We start from the raw sequence: 15,923 nt of genomic DNA on the forward strand, positions 1-15,923 counted from the left end.
AAAGGGTACCTGGGGAGCTCAGTCAGTCACGCATCAGACTACGGCTCTGGTCATGCTCTTGCGGTCTATGAGTTTAAGCTCTGCGTCGGGCTCTGTGCTGACAGCTCGGAGCCTGGAGCCTGCTTCAGATTCTGTGTCTCCCTCTCTCTCTGCCCCTCCTCTGCTCATTCTCTGTGTCTCTCTCTCTGTCAAAAATAAATAAACGCTAAAACAGAATTTTTTTTTTAAATGAAAACGAACAAAGCAACCCTGGGGATTTGTGTGGATTAAATAACATAATGTATATAAGGCCCCCAAGTACAGTGCCGGGCACATGGTAAATGCTCAAAACTTGTCAGAAAGCAAAGAAAAAAAGATTCTCCCAAAAGCCAACTGCCCAAAACAAAGCAAAACCCTCTGCTTTATTAGCACAGAATCCTCTGCTGAAACTCTGTTTCTGAAAGAGATTTTATAGTATCGATCTGGTGGCTTGCTTTTTTTTTTTTTTAAGCTAGGGTTCTTCTAACAATATTATAAGGAAATTGATGTGTCAGAGACGTAAAAATGGAGCTGGGACTGGGTGGGGTGGAGAAGTGGGCAAATCTCTACCCCACCTGCCTTCCTTCCGTCCCTCCCCTGGAAGGCTCTCAGGCACCTGCCACTTTCTAGAACACAGTCTGAAAACCAAAGATCTGGTCCAGTCCCACAATTTCACCCATAAAGGCATGGCCCAGAAATGTGAAGTTGTTTTTTCAGTGGTAAGACCAGAGCGACAGCTGCATTCCTATCACTTTTCAGTATAGCACAGGGAGGAGGAATGGAGAGGACCCAAACACGTGGGAAGATTTGACAAAACTCTTGTCAAAGTTCAAAATATGTGAACTTTTTTTTTTCCTCTAGTGGATGATAATCTTTTGGGTGGCCCGTTTCCGTTTTCATGTTTATTTTTGGACTGTTTTCCTGCCACTTAAAGCATTTCCTGTGTGGTTCCAGTACCTTCTATCAGCCTGAGGACAAATAGCAGCTGTGTATGTTTCCATGAAATTTGACTAGAAACCACTTCACCCCCTTCTGCACTCTACCTTAGTCTTCTGTGTTCTCTTTTGATGCTAAATCAAATGCTATGATCTAAGTGTTTTCACATTCAGGGCATTTTACTTCAACCTTCTGACCAGAGTGTTCTTTCAGGCACATTAGCACAGGACAGAAATGTAAACACGAAGCTGACCCACTGAAAGCTTGAAGTCCATGTATTTTCTTTTGGAGATAAGGCTGTGCTCCTACAAACAACCTTGGACTTAATTTGGAAAAGAAAAAAGATATAACACAGTTTATGACTTTGCTGTGCCATATTTCCAAATGCAGCTAGTTTCCTGTTAGGTTACTCACGTGTCTTTATGCTCTTGTGGAACGCTTGACGTCTTTTCCTTTACTTCCCAAAATGAAGAACGTTGAAGGGGGGTGGGGGAGGGTGCAGGATTTTTATTTTTATTTTTAAGTAGGCTTCACGGCCAGCGCAGAGCCCAACGCGGGGCCTGAACTCAGGACCCTGAGATCAAGACTCAGACGCTTCATTCACAGAACCACCAGGGGACTCCATGGGGTTCTTAATCCTCATGAGAGATGACCCAGGGTCACCTCGCGCGCACTTACGGTTACTTGTGCCTTCTGCGTCCCCTGGACTGGTGACCCCACGAGAGCAGCAGCGTGTTTTTAAAGCTCTCTTGAAGGTCTCCTCCACACCCAGCTTACTACCTAGCTCAGAGCTGGCGCTCGAAAAACATTTATGGAATGATTCCAAGAGACATCCTAGATGTTAATCGGGAACGTTAAAAACTCCATCATTTAGACACCTATACAAGAGGAAAATCCATAGTGTGATAGTATTCTACTGGTTTGAAATATATATATGATTAAATAAAAGAGTACTGTTAAAATGAAACAAAAAGACCCCTTGTAGGAACTATAGCTTTCAATTTCTAGGTCAAGGGAGCTAGACTGGAATGAATGCAGTAACAAATGCATGTAAAAATAGTAACTAATATTGCGGCACCTGGGTGGCTCAGTCGGTTAAGTGTCAGACCTTGGCTCAGGTCGTGATTCAAGCCCCGTGGGTTCAAGCCTGGCGTAGGGCTCTGTGCTGACAGCTCAGAGCCTGGAGCCTGCTTTGGATTCTGTGTCTCCCCCTCTCTCTCTCTGCCCCTCCCCCAATCATCTCTCAAAAATGAATAAAAGTTAACAAATTTAAAAAAAATAGTAGCTAATATTGACTGAGCATGTACTATATTCCAGATATGATGCTGAGAGCTCTCTGTCACGTATCTTGTGCAATCCTCATAATAGTTGTATGAGGCCGGCTATTGTTATCCTCATTTTCCAGCTATGGATTAAATGGCTGGCCCACAGCGGTGGTGGGATTTGAACCCAGGCGGTGCAGCTGGAGAGCCCACATAACTGCCAAATGCCCGATTGAATGAATGAAATGCATATGGAGGAAAACATGCTCTCACCACAGTAAAAACGCTACAGACTCCCCAGTTCTCACTTCTTCTGAGGAGAGTTGAAGGCTCTGACGTCCTACCTTCTCTGAGTTTTAGAGAAAGTTGGGAGGAAAGATAAGAAAAAGCCATTAGAGTGTTCACTGTTTTTCTTCTTGTCCCGATCTGACAGAGCAACTTCTAAATCTCTAATTTATAGTCTATATAATTTATGGTCTAATTTAATTTTACTAACAATTTATATCTCTGGGGATTTCCCGGATAGTCCCCGATGGTTTTTACCACCCAGCGCGAGGATGTTAAACGCCAACGTTATTCCCACCAGGATGGATGGTAAACTGAGGCATAAGGAGGCCAAGTCACTTGCCCAAGGTCATGTCAGTCACCAGAGGGGGCAGTGAGCCCTGGCCTTCTGAATCCCAGCTCAGTCCCCCGCCCGCGGGGGGCAGGGTGTCAAGTCCATTGCTTAGTCTCCAGTCTCATGAAAACAAAGATCAGCTGTCTTGTTCTCTTTTAGGTCTGTGGATGGCTCCTGGAAGATCGTGATTTTCTCCAGAGGAAATACTGTTGCACTGGGCTGCTTTCCTGCCATACCGTCTCCCAAGTTGACCATGAGCCAGCCAGACCCTGCCTGTCCCCCTGAACCCAGCTCTGCACCCCTGTGTGTGGTGTGTGGCCAAGCCCACTCCCCTGAGGAAAACCACTTCTACACCTACGCGGAAGATGTGGACGATGACCTCGTGTGCCACATCTGCCTGCAGGCTTTGCTGGACCCTCTGGACACTCCCTGTGGACACACCTATTGCACGCTCTGCCTCACCAGCTTCCTGGTGGAGAAGGACTTCTGCCCCGTGGATCGTAAGCCTGTGGTGCTGCAGCATTGCAAGAAGTCCAGCATCCTGGTCAACAAGCTTCTCAACAAGCTGCTGGTGACCTGCCCGTTCCCGGAGTACTGCACCGAGGTCCTGCAGCGCTGTGATCTCGAGCAGCACTTTCAGACAAGGTAGGGCCTCCCTGGTTGGCCGGCTCCGAGCAGCCCTCCCTCCCGGGGACACCTGGCCTCCCCTGCCTCCCAAGAGCAGGGCCGTCCTCGGGGCCGGGTGCTCCGCGATATGCCGTTTCTCTGTCTTCTTTTTTTGCAGCCAGGGCAAGCATCCGCTCAAAGGAAACCTCTTAGGTGTTTATAACCGTGGTTCAGTGTGAGAGAACAGCCCGTGATAGAGTTGGGGTGTGCAGGTGTGTGTGTGTGTGGTGGGGGGGGGACTGTTTTCTCGTGGTAACATATGCATGACATTCGCCATTTTAACCAGTTTTAAGAGTACAGTTCAGTGGCATTTAAGTGCATTCACACAGTTGTGCAGCCATCACCACAATCCATTACCAGAACTTTGCTCACCTTCCAGAATCGAAACCGTACCTATTAACCCCAGATTCACCATTCCCTCCTGTCCGGCCCCTGATGACCACCATGCTGCTTTCTGTCTCGATGCATCTGACTGCTCTGGGAGCCTAAGAGAAGAGGAATCGTACAATATTTGTCCTTTTGTGGACTGGCTTGTTTTATATGGGTGCGTTCTGAAGTGTCAGAGATCCTGGAAAGGTCTGATGAGCAACTTTCTCTGAGGCTCGTGGCCCCCAGAAGATTTCCTGATGGGCATTGCTTACCTTTTCACATCAGAAAAAAAATGTCTCCCAGTTTGGACCATGATTCTTAAGATTTCTTCTGTATGGGAATTGACAAAGCCCACTGTTCTTTAAGGAGATGTGAGGTATTGCCAACTGACTTTTAAAAGGAGAAACGTACAGGGGCGCCTGGGTGGCTCAGTCGGTTAAGCGTCCGACTTGGGCTCGGGTCATGATCTCGCGGTCCGTGAGTTCGAGCCCCGCATCGGGCTCTGTGCTGCCAGCTCGGAGCCTGGAGCCTGCTTCGGATTTTGTGTCTCCCTCTCTCTCTGCCCCTCCCCTGCTCACACTCTCTTTCTCTCTCTCTCTCTCTCTCTCAAAAATGAATAAACATTGAAAAAAATAAGAATATAAAGGAGAAATATAGAAAACTTCTGTCTTCCAGAGAATTTCTGCTAAATTTTCAGCCAGGGTACACACCGGTGGCAGAGCGATGGTGTGACCGCCCCTGCTGGGGGCGAGCAGCAGGTCCACTCCACTTACCTGCCTCTCATTGTGTCCACTTACATTGTCACATTCCTGGGCATTCCTGTGCAGATGGCCTCAGGGCAGCCCCGGGTCTTGCTCCACAATGAGGTGCTCAGAACATTTCAGGTGGTTACGGGAGGATGAACAGTAATACCACAATTATTTTGTATGAGGAAATTTGGAAGCTGGTGTTTATCTTGGTTCCTTGGTCATGACGAGGGCAAGAGGTAGGTGCCGGTGTTTTTTTCGAAAGGTCACATACTTGAGGTTGTGAATCTGAGTGTTTTTCAGGACAGGCAGATTCTCTAACACAGAAGTTTGCATCGAGGGGGGCGCCTGGGTGGCTCAGTCGGTTAAGTGTTCGACTTCAGCTCAGATCATGATCTCGCGGTTTGTGAGTTCGAGCCCCGTGTCGGGCTCTATGCTGACAGCTCAGAGCCTGGAGCCCGCTTTGGATTCTGTCTCCCTCTCTCTCTGCCCCTCCCTGCTCCCACTCTCTCTCTCTCTCTCTCTCAAAAATAAATAAACATTAAAAAAAAAAAAAAAGTTTGCATCCAGGGCAATGGCCTGGGTGTGATGCTTAGCACTTGGTTTCCATGCTAATTATGTCAGCAAACTCACTTTTCTTCCCAACACGTTGAGTGAAAGACATCTAACTCGGGTTTGCGGGTTGCCTCTGACCCTCTGTTGTTGCCATCTATTGTTGTTGCCTCTGTGGTTGGCATCTGAACTAGGGTGCCCTTCTCATTGCCCAGAAGGAGGTGTGGCCAGAGGAGAAGAGGGTGAGGGGGTCTATTTGTGACCTTTGCTGGAAGTTTGACCCGGGGAGGAGAGGCCCTGTCTGGAGGGAAGGGGTCTGGGGTAGGTCAAAGTGAGGCAGATGCTGACAGATGCTGGCACAGAGCCAGGGGCCAAGGCTGGGGTCATACTGGCTGAGGGAGGTGAGAAGCAGTGGAGAAAAGGGAGAGCTCCCTCTACACATCACATTCCCATGCTCCCGACATTTGCACCCCCTACCTTTGTGTTTGAGAGCTGTATGAGTTTCCTATCGCGGCTGTAACCAGTGATCACCAACCCAGGGGCTTCAAGCCACGCGAATGTCTTATCTTAAGGTTCTGAGAGCCAGAAGTCCAGTGAGAGGTGCATTGGACTGACATCAGGTCAGAGAGGGCCAATTCTCTCTGGTTCTAGGAGAGAATCCCCTCCCTTGCCTTGCCTAGCTTCTGGAGGCTGCCTGCCTTCCCTGACCTGTGGCCTCATTCCCTACCTTCAAAGCCAGCAGTGTAGAATCTTCCAGTCTCTCTGCCTGCCTGTCTCTGCCTTTTGTCTCTTTCTCTCTCTCTCTGTGTCTCTTTCTTTCTGTCGATCTCTTTGTCTCTCTCTCTCTCTCTCTGTCTCTCTCTCCCTTTCTCTCTCCCCCCTCTCCCTCTTTCTCTTTCTTTCTTTCTTTCTTTCTTTCTTTCTTTCTTTCTTTCTTTCTTTCTTTCTCCCTTTCCCTCTCTCTCCCTCTTTCTTGCTTGCTTGCTTTCTGCCTCTCTCTCTCTCTCCCCATCTCCTCTTTCTGTCTGTCTGTCTGCCTCTCGCTCCTCTGCTTCCATCATCACATCTCCCTCTGTGGCTTTGGCCTTCCTGCCTCCCTCTTCCAAGGACACTTGGCGACTACATTGGGCCCAGTTGGATAATCTACAATCATTTCTTCACCTGAAGATCCTTAAGTTAGTCAAACCTACAAAGTCCCTTTTGCCATGTTAAGGTAACATGTCCCCGGGTTCTGAGGATTGGGAGACGGCCGTCTGTGGGGAGAGGCCTTGTTCTGCCCCCCACGGGGGCTCCACAGGGGAGGGGTAAGAGAGTGGAGACAGAAGGAAGGAAATGGAGGTGGTCTCTTGAAGGAACATGAACACACAGCAGCTCTTCCTCACCTCCTCATCAAGAACTGGTTTGGGGCCAAGAGTACCCCCAAAACTCGGGGTGAGATGGCGTATGGATGGGAGGGTGAGTTCACAACGGAAGTAGGGCAGCAGAAGGGCTGGGAAGGGGCAGTTGGGTCCTACGGGGCCTCCGGGAGCCCCTCAGCTGCCCAGACTGGGAATGGCCTTCACCTGCCCACACAGGCCGTGTGGCCCCCACACCACAAGAAGCCCAGGAAAAGGTCTGGACGAACCCTAAGCCGATAATGCTATGCAAGTTGGAAAACAACAGGAGGAAAGAACGCAAAACTAATTGAAATCACCTCTTCACACGGAGGCCTCAGAGTTTTTCACAGGCAGCCATCTGCAGCTCCCTGGGGAGAGGAAAACTCCCATGTGAGGGAGGTGAGGGCCTCAACACCCGTTCTTGATCTTCCCCCACACGTCGGCTCCCTAAGTAGGTTGAAACCAACGTTTCCAAAAATATGTTGTATATATTAGTCATCAAATGCTTAATATACACTTCCGCCCCTCCCGCCCTCTGGCCGTCTGATTGGCCAGGATTCGAAACTTGGAGCTAATCCAGGACTTGACTCTGGAGCCCTGTTAGGCGTTGGGCCAGCAACTGGGCTAGTGGACTATCTCTTCCTCTCCTCAGAAGGGATATTAAGATTAAGTCATTACTACTCTGGAGTCCTCCCCCCGCCTTTTTAAATTTTTTTTAATGTTTATTTATTTTTGAGAGAGACAGACAGATAGAGTGCGAGCCGGGGAGGGGCAGAGAGAGAGGGAGACCAGAATCGGAAGCAGGCCCCAGGCTCTGAGCTGGCAGCACAGAGCCCCACGCGGGGCTCAAACTCACGAACCGTGAGATCATGACCTGCGCCGCAATGGGACGCTTAACCTGCTGAGCCACCCAGGCGCCCCTGGAGTGAGTCCCTTTAATTGGGAAAAACCAAGAGGTGACCAGGAAGCAAATGTTTTCCTTACATTTCCATAGGAGACCTCCAGGTTGGTGGCTGTAGCTGCTTCACACATTGGTCCTAGAGGATAGCTTTGTTTATCAATTTTGCATCTCAGTTTCAAGATTTCACATGCAATGAGTTTTAAAAAATATTATTTGGCCTGTGGTGTTGTAATGAATATGAACGAGGCAGGCTCAGATCCTACCTGGTACGGAGAACTTAACTATAAATCTGGTTGAGGATTGCCGTATGACAGATGTGGACCCACACATTCCCTTCCAGCGGGTCCCAGTGTGCTAACAGTCCCAGGCTTCATGGGCGAATCGAGACTTAGGTTTCTCTACCTACAAAATGGGCATTTATTTCAATTAGCTCCTTGAACACAAAGCTCTTCAGAAATGAGTCACATTTAGAATGTCACCATTGTCCCTCCAGAAAAGAAGATATGGTAGAGAAATACTTCCAAATACTTCCCCTCCCACCCCGTCCCCCTCCCCCCCACCCGAGCTGAGGTCTCTGTTCATGACCTGTCCAGAGGACCACTAATAATAGCAGGTGACCTGAGTCAGGAATGCAGGCAGGCAGCATCATGTCTTTAAACAAACGCTGCCTGTTTTCTCCAAAATTCGTGTCCTTTGTAAACATTATTATCCAGCCGCTTCAGACCCTGAGTTGAATGTAAACCCTCAAGTAAAACATTTAGGATTGACTGTGGTTGTACACGGTTGCCTGCACCAGTAACTCCTTGGACGGCTGTTCCTGACTTCAGACGAGAGGGTTCTTCCATGAGAGTAAGCCCGAACCTGTGAGCTAATGTCTGGAATCTTCGGGCTAATTCCGTTGACCTCTGTCCTCTTAGACGCTTGCAGACTCCCCTCGCATGGGTCTGCTGCAAAGAATTCCCCCGCGGGTGGTACAGGCTTATGTTGAGTCAAGAGACAGCCTTCCTAACCAAGGACATTGACCGTGGATGTGGTAGAGGTGGTGCAGGGGCCAGTCCACTGCGTCTCTCTTGACCTGGATCAGTGACGGGGTGTGTGGGAATATAGCTGTTACTTCCTTGATGCTCGGTGGGTGTTGTCTTAGGCTCCAGACCACATCTTCCTTGTGTAATATCGTCATCTGCATGCATCATATTTATCAACGATCCACTGTAGGACAGGCCCAGAATGAGAGAAAAATCTATACACACCGTGATTTCTGCCTCTGAGGAAATGACCCTTTAAGAGTAGAGAAGTCGAAACCACACACACACACACACACACACACACACACACACACATGCACACACGCACACACACACACACATTGAATTGTTTCATGGGATAAGTGCCTCTGGCCTTTAGCTTCCTTCTTATGGAAGATAATAACAATGGGAGATAAGAAAGCTGACCCTACTGGCAGGAACAAAGAGATCACTGTTCGATGTTTTGAAAACAGCCCTGCATGAAAATGCATATTTGGCTCAAGACTCACCTGACTGAAGGCTCCCTGGGTTTGTTGTTGTTGCTTTTGTTGTCGTTTTTAATTAAATTTGCACTCAGAGTCCTGGAGTTTCTTCTCCAAAGACCAACCCTGCAGGTTCTCTTGACCTTTCCTCCTCTCAGGTGGCTCTTTCCTGTAGTTCGCCCGTGGAGCATGCGCACAGTGACTGTCTGTAGTGTCCAGAAGATGGTGCTGCTGGAGGGAAGGTCTAGGGGAGTCTTACCCTACGGAAAGATGGGGAGGTTACGAGTCTCGTTGGTCATGTCAGCCATACTTGACCTATTCACCATAACTGTTTTGACATTCATTCTTCAAGGGACATTCCAGTCTTGAACCCAACTGTTGCCTGGCTCCTACCTGGCTGAGAGCTGCTCTCTTCACTCTCCTGGGCATGGAAGAAATGAGGCAATTGTTCTGCATTGCTCCCTGAGGGACCCATTGCTTTTCTATTATGCTCCAAGCAATCTGCTAAAGAAACAACATTCTCCTGGGCGCTCGTGCCCAGAAATCTTCTTTACATATTTCCTTTATTCCTGGACATTTATTATCTCTCTGTACAAACGCTTGACCCCTCCCGTGGCTCTTGGCACATTTGAAGTCCTGAGATCCTTTTGTTTTGTTTTGCTGCTTTGCCTCTGATCAAGAAAGGTTGGTCCCAAAGTTGACTCTGTAACCATGTTGAATTTTATGTCATTCAGTATTTATTGAGCATCTATTGTGTTCTAGGCACTATGGTGAGGCTATAATAGAGAACAAGACCAGTAGACTTCTGCCTTCAAGAAGTTCCTGGTTTAGTGAAGAGAAAAGAGACAAGAAAACAGGAGCTTATGGGTGATATCTGAGATGACATTTAAGGATAACTTAGCTGGGCAAAGGGGACAAGGATTAGGGGTAGGGCTATTTACTGGCAAGGTAGCTACAGAATATGGCCATTTGAAGGTGCGATTTCATCTGCGGGGGGTTGTATTAGGATTGTAGCTGATGGCAGGTATCAGAAAATTGAAGTTACATTGGTTTCACTTTGTAAAAGTTTTATTTTTCTTATATAACAGAAAGTATGGGTGTAGGAAGTCCATGATTTGTATGATGTTATCATGATGCCATCAATAATCCAGGCTCTTTCGGCTTTGTGGATTAGCTTTCAGCCTCAACTTGTCACCTCTTGGTTTCCAAACGGCTGCCCAATCGCCAACATCACATCCAAGTTCCAGGCAGAAATAACCAGCTAGGAAGAACCAGGCAGGGAGGGCAAATTGACAATATGCATACTGAGACTTTTCCTTTAAAAAGCTTTCTGGGATGCCTCACCCAGTAATTTCTGCTTATGCCTCATTAGCCAGTATTGCGTTGTATGGCCACCCATCTGTGAGACAGGCTAAAGTGCATTACCACCGTGAGCTAAATGTGGGCCCTGTGAAAAGGAAGAAGAGAAGGTGAGATACTGGATAGGCAACCAGCAGTTTTTGCAGTAGTGACATAGACAACCTCAAAAAATAATTCCTTTGTTTTTATATTGCATTCCTTTCCATTAATGGATTTTATTCTCTTGAAATGCAAGGAGGTAAAAGGGCAGACATCCTTCTTTTGTCACAGAGACTTGGAGGAACAATCTGACATGTCCAAGGTCATCAGAAATACAATCTTGCACACTATGAAACCCACAGCATTTATTATTTTCCAGGCTGTTCAGGAGCTGTGATCTATACAGCAGATCCCGGACACTCCAGAAAAGCATGTCCCAGGACTCTGTGAAACTCCATATTCAGGAACAGACTGTAACATTTCATGCCCCTAATAGTGCAGAAGGGAAGAAAGGACGAGAAGAACAAAGCCTCTGGGAGGTGGGCGCTGAGCTGCCAGCAAGGCTCATTCACTGCTATTAGTGGTTATTAATAACAATTTTCATAACAGTAGCTAACGCTCATTGAGCCCTTTGTTCTTTATAGGCATTATCTCATTCCACCTTCATAACAGCACTATGAGTTAAGCACTCTTTTTATTGACTTTCTTTTACAGAGGAAGATACAGCGGTTCAGAGAGGTTGAACAACATGCCCAGTGTCACACAGCCATCACGTGGCAGAGCTAGGGTTCAAAGTCATCTGTTTGACTCCAGGAACTAAATGCCAAACCTAACTTCCGTTTTACTGCTATTTCATGGTACTTCCTTCTCACCAGCCCTGACTCACTCTTGCATACCAGACTGACAGGGAATGGAATTCAAATTAGAGTCTCAGCAAAACTATAAATTAATACAGGTCCTGCTTTACCGAGATTGCTTATCTCTGATCTCAACTGTAGCAGTTAAACCTGTACATTCGAAGGATCTACTATATGTAAACTCTTTCAGTCCTGCCTCAAGTAAATGCACCTTCTCTGAGGGCAAACCCCCGCTTACTACATAGCTCATTGCACTTGGTCTCTTTCCGCAGACTCTTCCCTGGTCTCTTTCCCGTCGAGTCTAGTTTGCTGTAATTGCTTGGTTGCATTAGTGGAACAATCCTTTTAAGCCGTTTCTGTTAAGATTTAGGCCTTGAGTTGCAAGGTCCACATGGATTTTAGACTTCTTGAAGATGGGGTAGAAGGAGAGGAGTCCCGGGGGCTTCTGGCACATCACGGGGGTTAGGCATGCTAGAAGTCCTGTTAAGACTGATAGCATAGGCTGGAATCACAGATCTTAAAGCTAGAAGCAATGATGTCCAGCGCCTGCTGGACCCAGCAGGTAAGGCATGAATAGAGCTCCATTTCAGAGATGACATAGCTGAGGCTCGGGAGGTTAAATGAAATGCCCAGGGTCCTACAACTAGCGACAGAGCTTAGTTCAGCCACTCAGGGGAGGAGGAGGAACGGAGTGACTTCTCTCGTGGTGGAACAGGAATTTGTGCATCATTTGGACAGAATCTTACGTCTGTCTATCAAGGCTCTTTATTCTCAAAGAGAACGACGCAGTCTATTCTTGTAAAGGGCCAGTTGTCCAAATTAGTGGAGAAGCCATCACTTTGCTCACATCTGCCAGCGTAGTCGGGACAGGGAGAGGTAAAATATCTGCCTATTCTAAATACGCATCGAGACGTGGAGTTGGTTCATGATTAACCCTCGTCTGTCTCAATGTCTGAAGACTCACTTGGAGCTCAGATCCCCAGGCTGTGTTCCAAGGATGCTGATTTCTTACAGTGTCTTCCTCTAGCAGACTGTGGGACAGCTTTTGATGATTTGCGCATCCACACCGCGGGGTCTGACTGTGCCATGCTCCTGCCCTCTTCCAACACAGTTCAGCTTCCAGCCCATCTGCTCCCGGCCGGTGATGTAAACGTACCAGCTGCTTCCCAAGAACCAGTCGGCATCCTGCAGGAGGGGCAGGTCCCTTTCCCGGGCATCAGCCTGCTTGCTCTCAGCCTGAGCCCTCTTGCCAACCATGGTGGGTCCCTCCGGTCTCCTATCTCCCCATCCGAGAAGCAGAGGGCACAATCCTCTTACGAGCCCATGATTTATCAGCGTGGCTCCATCTAAGGGCTCCAAATCAGGTGCCATTGTGGGGATATGGCAAGGTTTGTTTAAGGGAACTGAGCTGGGCTGGGCCCCTGCAGCGGACAGAGACAAGGTGGCCAGGAAGAAAGCAGCACCCTGCTCGGAAAATGAAGGCGCTTCTGCTGCTGGTTCTGCCGTGGCTCAGCCCCGCCAACTACATTGATAATGTGGGCAATCTGCACTTCCTGTACTCAGAACTGTGAGTCCCTCTATAACGCTGCCTGCCTGTGTCTGTGTGTTGGGGCTGTTGGGGGTGGAACCGGAGTCAGTTCCCTGGCTGGGGTGTCTGCTTAGAGGAGTCAGCCCCACAGGGGCTAGATGCACTTGGACAAAGCACCCTGCCAGCAGTCTGAGGCTGCATGCTTAGGTCTGTGACTTAACAAAAAAACACCATCTTCCTGATGCAATGCTTTCCCAGCAAGGCATATTTTTCCTGCTTCTATGCCAACCCTGCCCCCCGCCCCCTTTTTTTTTTTTTTTGGTACTCTACTCTTTCTCGATAGATGTGTCTTCTCTTCCTTACGTAAATAGAACCAAAGAGCAATTACGAACCGAGCTTGCGGGCACAAATCTGCAGCCTGTCAGGTATTTCTAATTGGGAGAAGACGACTCCCTCTATTCAGACCATCAGCCTTCATACCTGCAAACACAGATAGCATCAGTACAGCAGACAGATAACCCTAAATGGAAAAAATATGCATCCATCCTATTTTTGGTTTTGACCATTTTCTTTTTCTTTTTCTTTTTTCAACGTTTATTTATTTTTGGGACAGAGAGAGACAACGCATGAACGGGGGAGGGGCAGAGAGAGAGGGAGACACAGAATCGGAAACAGGCTCCAGGCTCTGAGCCATCAGCCCAGAGCCTGACGTGGGGCTCGAACTCACGGACCGCGAGATCGTGACCTGGCTGAAGTCGGACGCTTAACCGACTGCGCCACCCAGGCGCCCCGGTTTTGACCATTTTCAAACGTATGGGCGAGCAGAAAGAACTGTGCAGCGAGCTCCCATAACTCCATCACCTCGGTCTCGTGATTACTATTTTGCCACATTTGCTTCACTTCGTTTATTTTTGTTGTTGTTGAAGTGGTCTGGCGTAGACTGCGGTCATGACATTTCGCCACCAAATACTTCACTGTGCATCTCTGAAAAATAGACATTTTCCTATATGACCCATGTCCATTTTGTAAGAGGAAATCATTCATGCATCCAAACTCTCCAGTGACATTTTTCTGGCTCCTCTTGTTAGTAAGCTTTAAAAGAGTATTGCAGGTGGGGTGCCTGGGTGGCTCAGTTGGTTAAGCGTCCGACTTCGGCTCAGGTCATGATCTTACGGTTCGTGGGTTCGAGCCCCACGTCGGGCTCTGTGCTGACGGCTCGGAGCCCGGAGCCTGCTTCGGATTCTGTGTCTCCCTCTCTCTCTCTCTGACCCTCCCCTGCTCATGCTCTCTCTCTCTCTCTCTCTCAAAAATAAATAAACATCAAAAAAAAAAATTTAAAAAAACCCAAGAGTATTGCAGGTGAATGTGAACAGCCTCTAGCAAACATATAAAAAGTGCTGTGGTGTGTGCCTCAGTGTTTGGAGCATTTACAAAAATGTATTCTTCTGGGGGCACCTGGGTGGCTTAGTCGGTTGAGCGTCTGACTTGGGCTCAGGTCATGATCTTGCGGTTCGTGAGTTCAAGCCCCACGTCGGGATCTCTGCTGTCAGTGCAGAGCCTGCTTCAAGTCCTTTGTCTCCCTCTCTCTCTGCCCCACCCCCCGCTTGTGCTCTCTCTCTCTCAAAAAAAAAAAAAAAAAAAAAAAAAAGAGGGGCACCTGAGTGGGGTCAGTCAGTTAAACATCCGACTTCGGCTCAGGTCATGATCTCATGGTTCATGGGTTTGAGCCCAGCATCAGGCTCTGGGCTGACAGCTTGGAGCCTGGAGCCTGCTTCAGATTCTGTCTACCTCTCTCCCTGCTCTGCCCCAGCTTGCTTGTTCTCTCTCTCTCTTTCTGTCAAAAATAAATAAACATTAAAAAAAATTAAAACAAACCAAAAAAAGAATTCATAGAGCCCAGACTAGAAAAGCTCAGCTAGTCGTATTTAGGTAGAAGTAACCTCGCCCCCCGAATGTTTACGGTAATAATCAGGGTCTGTTTTATAATTAGCCAGACTAACCAATTTGTATAGCATAGCAGATACTCAACAAATTCTTCACAGAGGAGAGAAAAAATGACCTAGGTCCTTGGAGGTGGATGATGCATCCTGAGGACCCTGCATTTCAGGGTTAGCTGGGCCCATCCTTTTGGAATGTAAGCCCTGTCCTCCTTAGATGCGAAGGTTCAGTGGGGAAATATGAGGCTTAAGCCTGCATGGTGAGCATCTCTGGGGTAATAATGGCATACGGACGTTTTCTAGAAAAATATGCAACGGCGGGGCTACTTGGGATTGTGGCAAGTCTCCTCCCTGGATGGTGTCTCTGAAATCCAGTGCCCAAGCGCTCCTCCCCACCCTCGCCGCCCCCACCTGCTATCCTTGTTGGTTACTGTGTTCATTTCCTGGGGCTGTTGGGACAGTGACTGCAGATTTGTAAGTTAAGACAACAGAGGTCTATTCTCTCACAGTTCTGGAGGCCAGAGGCTTGAAATCAAGGTGTCGACAGGACCACACTCCCTATGAAGGCTGTAAGGGAGAATCCTCCTTTGCCCCTTCCGGGTCCTGGTGACCCCTTTCTTGGCTCGTGGCCTCGTAACTCCAATCTCGGCTTTGTCTTCAAGTGACCTTCCACGTGTGTCCTTTCCAATTCCCTGTCTTTCCCTCCTCTTACAAGGACGCTTCTTATTGGATTTAGGGCCCACCTGCATAATCTAGGATGATCTCATCTCGAGATCTTTAACTGATCTTTTTCTAAATAAGGTGAATGTTCATAGGTTCCAGGTGCACATCAGTGAGGGACCACCACTCAACCCCACTGCAGGTGCTCCTGAGGAGGCTTTCGACCAAGTTACTTTCAGTTTTGCAGCCTAATTAAAGGAAGGCTCTTCCTACTGGCTTATCAGTTTTCTTTCCTACCAGTACGTGCATCAAGGTAACTTTTCCGTTGAATAACTGGACACAAGTTCCGCAACGTGAAGCAATCGAGGAAGCCTAATGCCAGGAAGTTGCCAAGACAGTGTTCCCAGACTAATTTGCTGGAACTTTCTAGAAGTTTCCAGTCGCTGGGGATGATGATTTATGAGAGAATTCTATGTAGCTATTAGCTGGCACTAGTGTGATAATAAACTAATCAGGAAATTAGTGACACATTTCAGGTGCTGTGGCAGTGCTTTGAGCAATACAGGTGGTAAGAAATGAGGCATGGTACCCACCCTCAAGGAGCTGACAATTCAGTTGAGATGATGAAATTTATACACATAAGAAATATTT

At 48.0% G+C, this 15,923-nt stretch overlaps 1 protein-coding gene across 4 annotated transcripts in view; it reads left to right on the forward strand.

The window, feature by feature from the left end:
* Positions 1-15,923, forward strand: part of LNX1 (ligand of numb-protein X 1) — a 183,037-nt gene that overhangs the window by 74,449 nt on the left and 92,665 nt on the right. For 3 of the 4 annotated variants that reach the window (XM_027056814.2, XM_053217359.1, XM_053217358.1), the window contains one exon: positions 2,995-3,480. In XM_027056814.2, coding sequence (XP_026912615.2) covers positions 3,089-3,480 — 392 coding nt within the window. In that variant the 5' untranslated portion in view covers positions 2,995-3,088. Of the gene's footprint in view, positions 1-2,994; positions 3,481-8,052; positions 12,715-15,923 lie in introns of those variants that run through there. The other variant, XM_027056822.2, reaches the window with a different exon arrangement.

Source organism: Acinonyx jubatus, chromosome B1 (assembly GCF_027475565.1).
Source record: "Acinonyx jubatus isolate Ajub_Pintada_27869175 chromosome B1, VMU_Ajub_asm_v1.0, whole genome shotgun sequence".
Lineage (NCBI taxonomy): Eukaryota > Metazoa > Chordata > Mammalia > Carnivora > Felidae > Acinonyx > Acinonyx jubatus.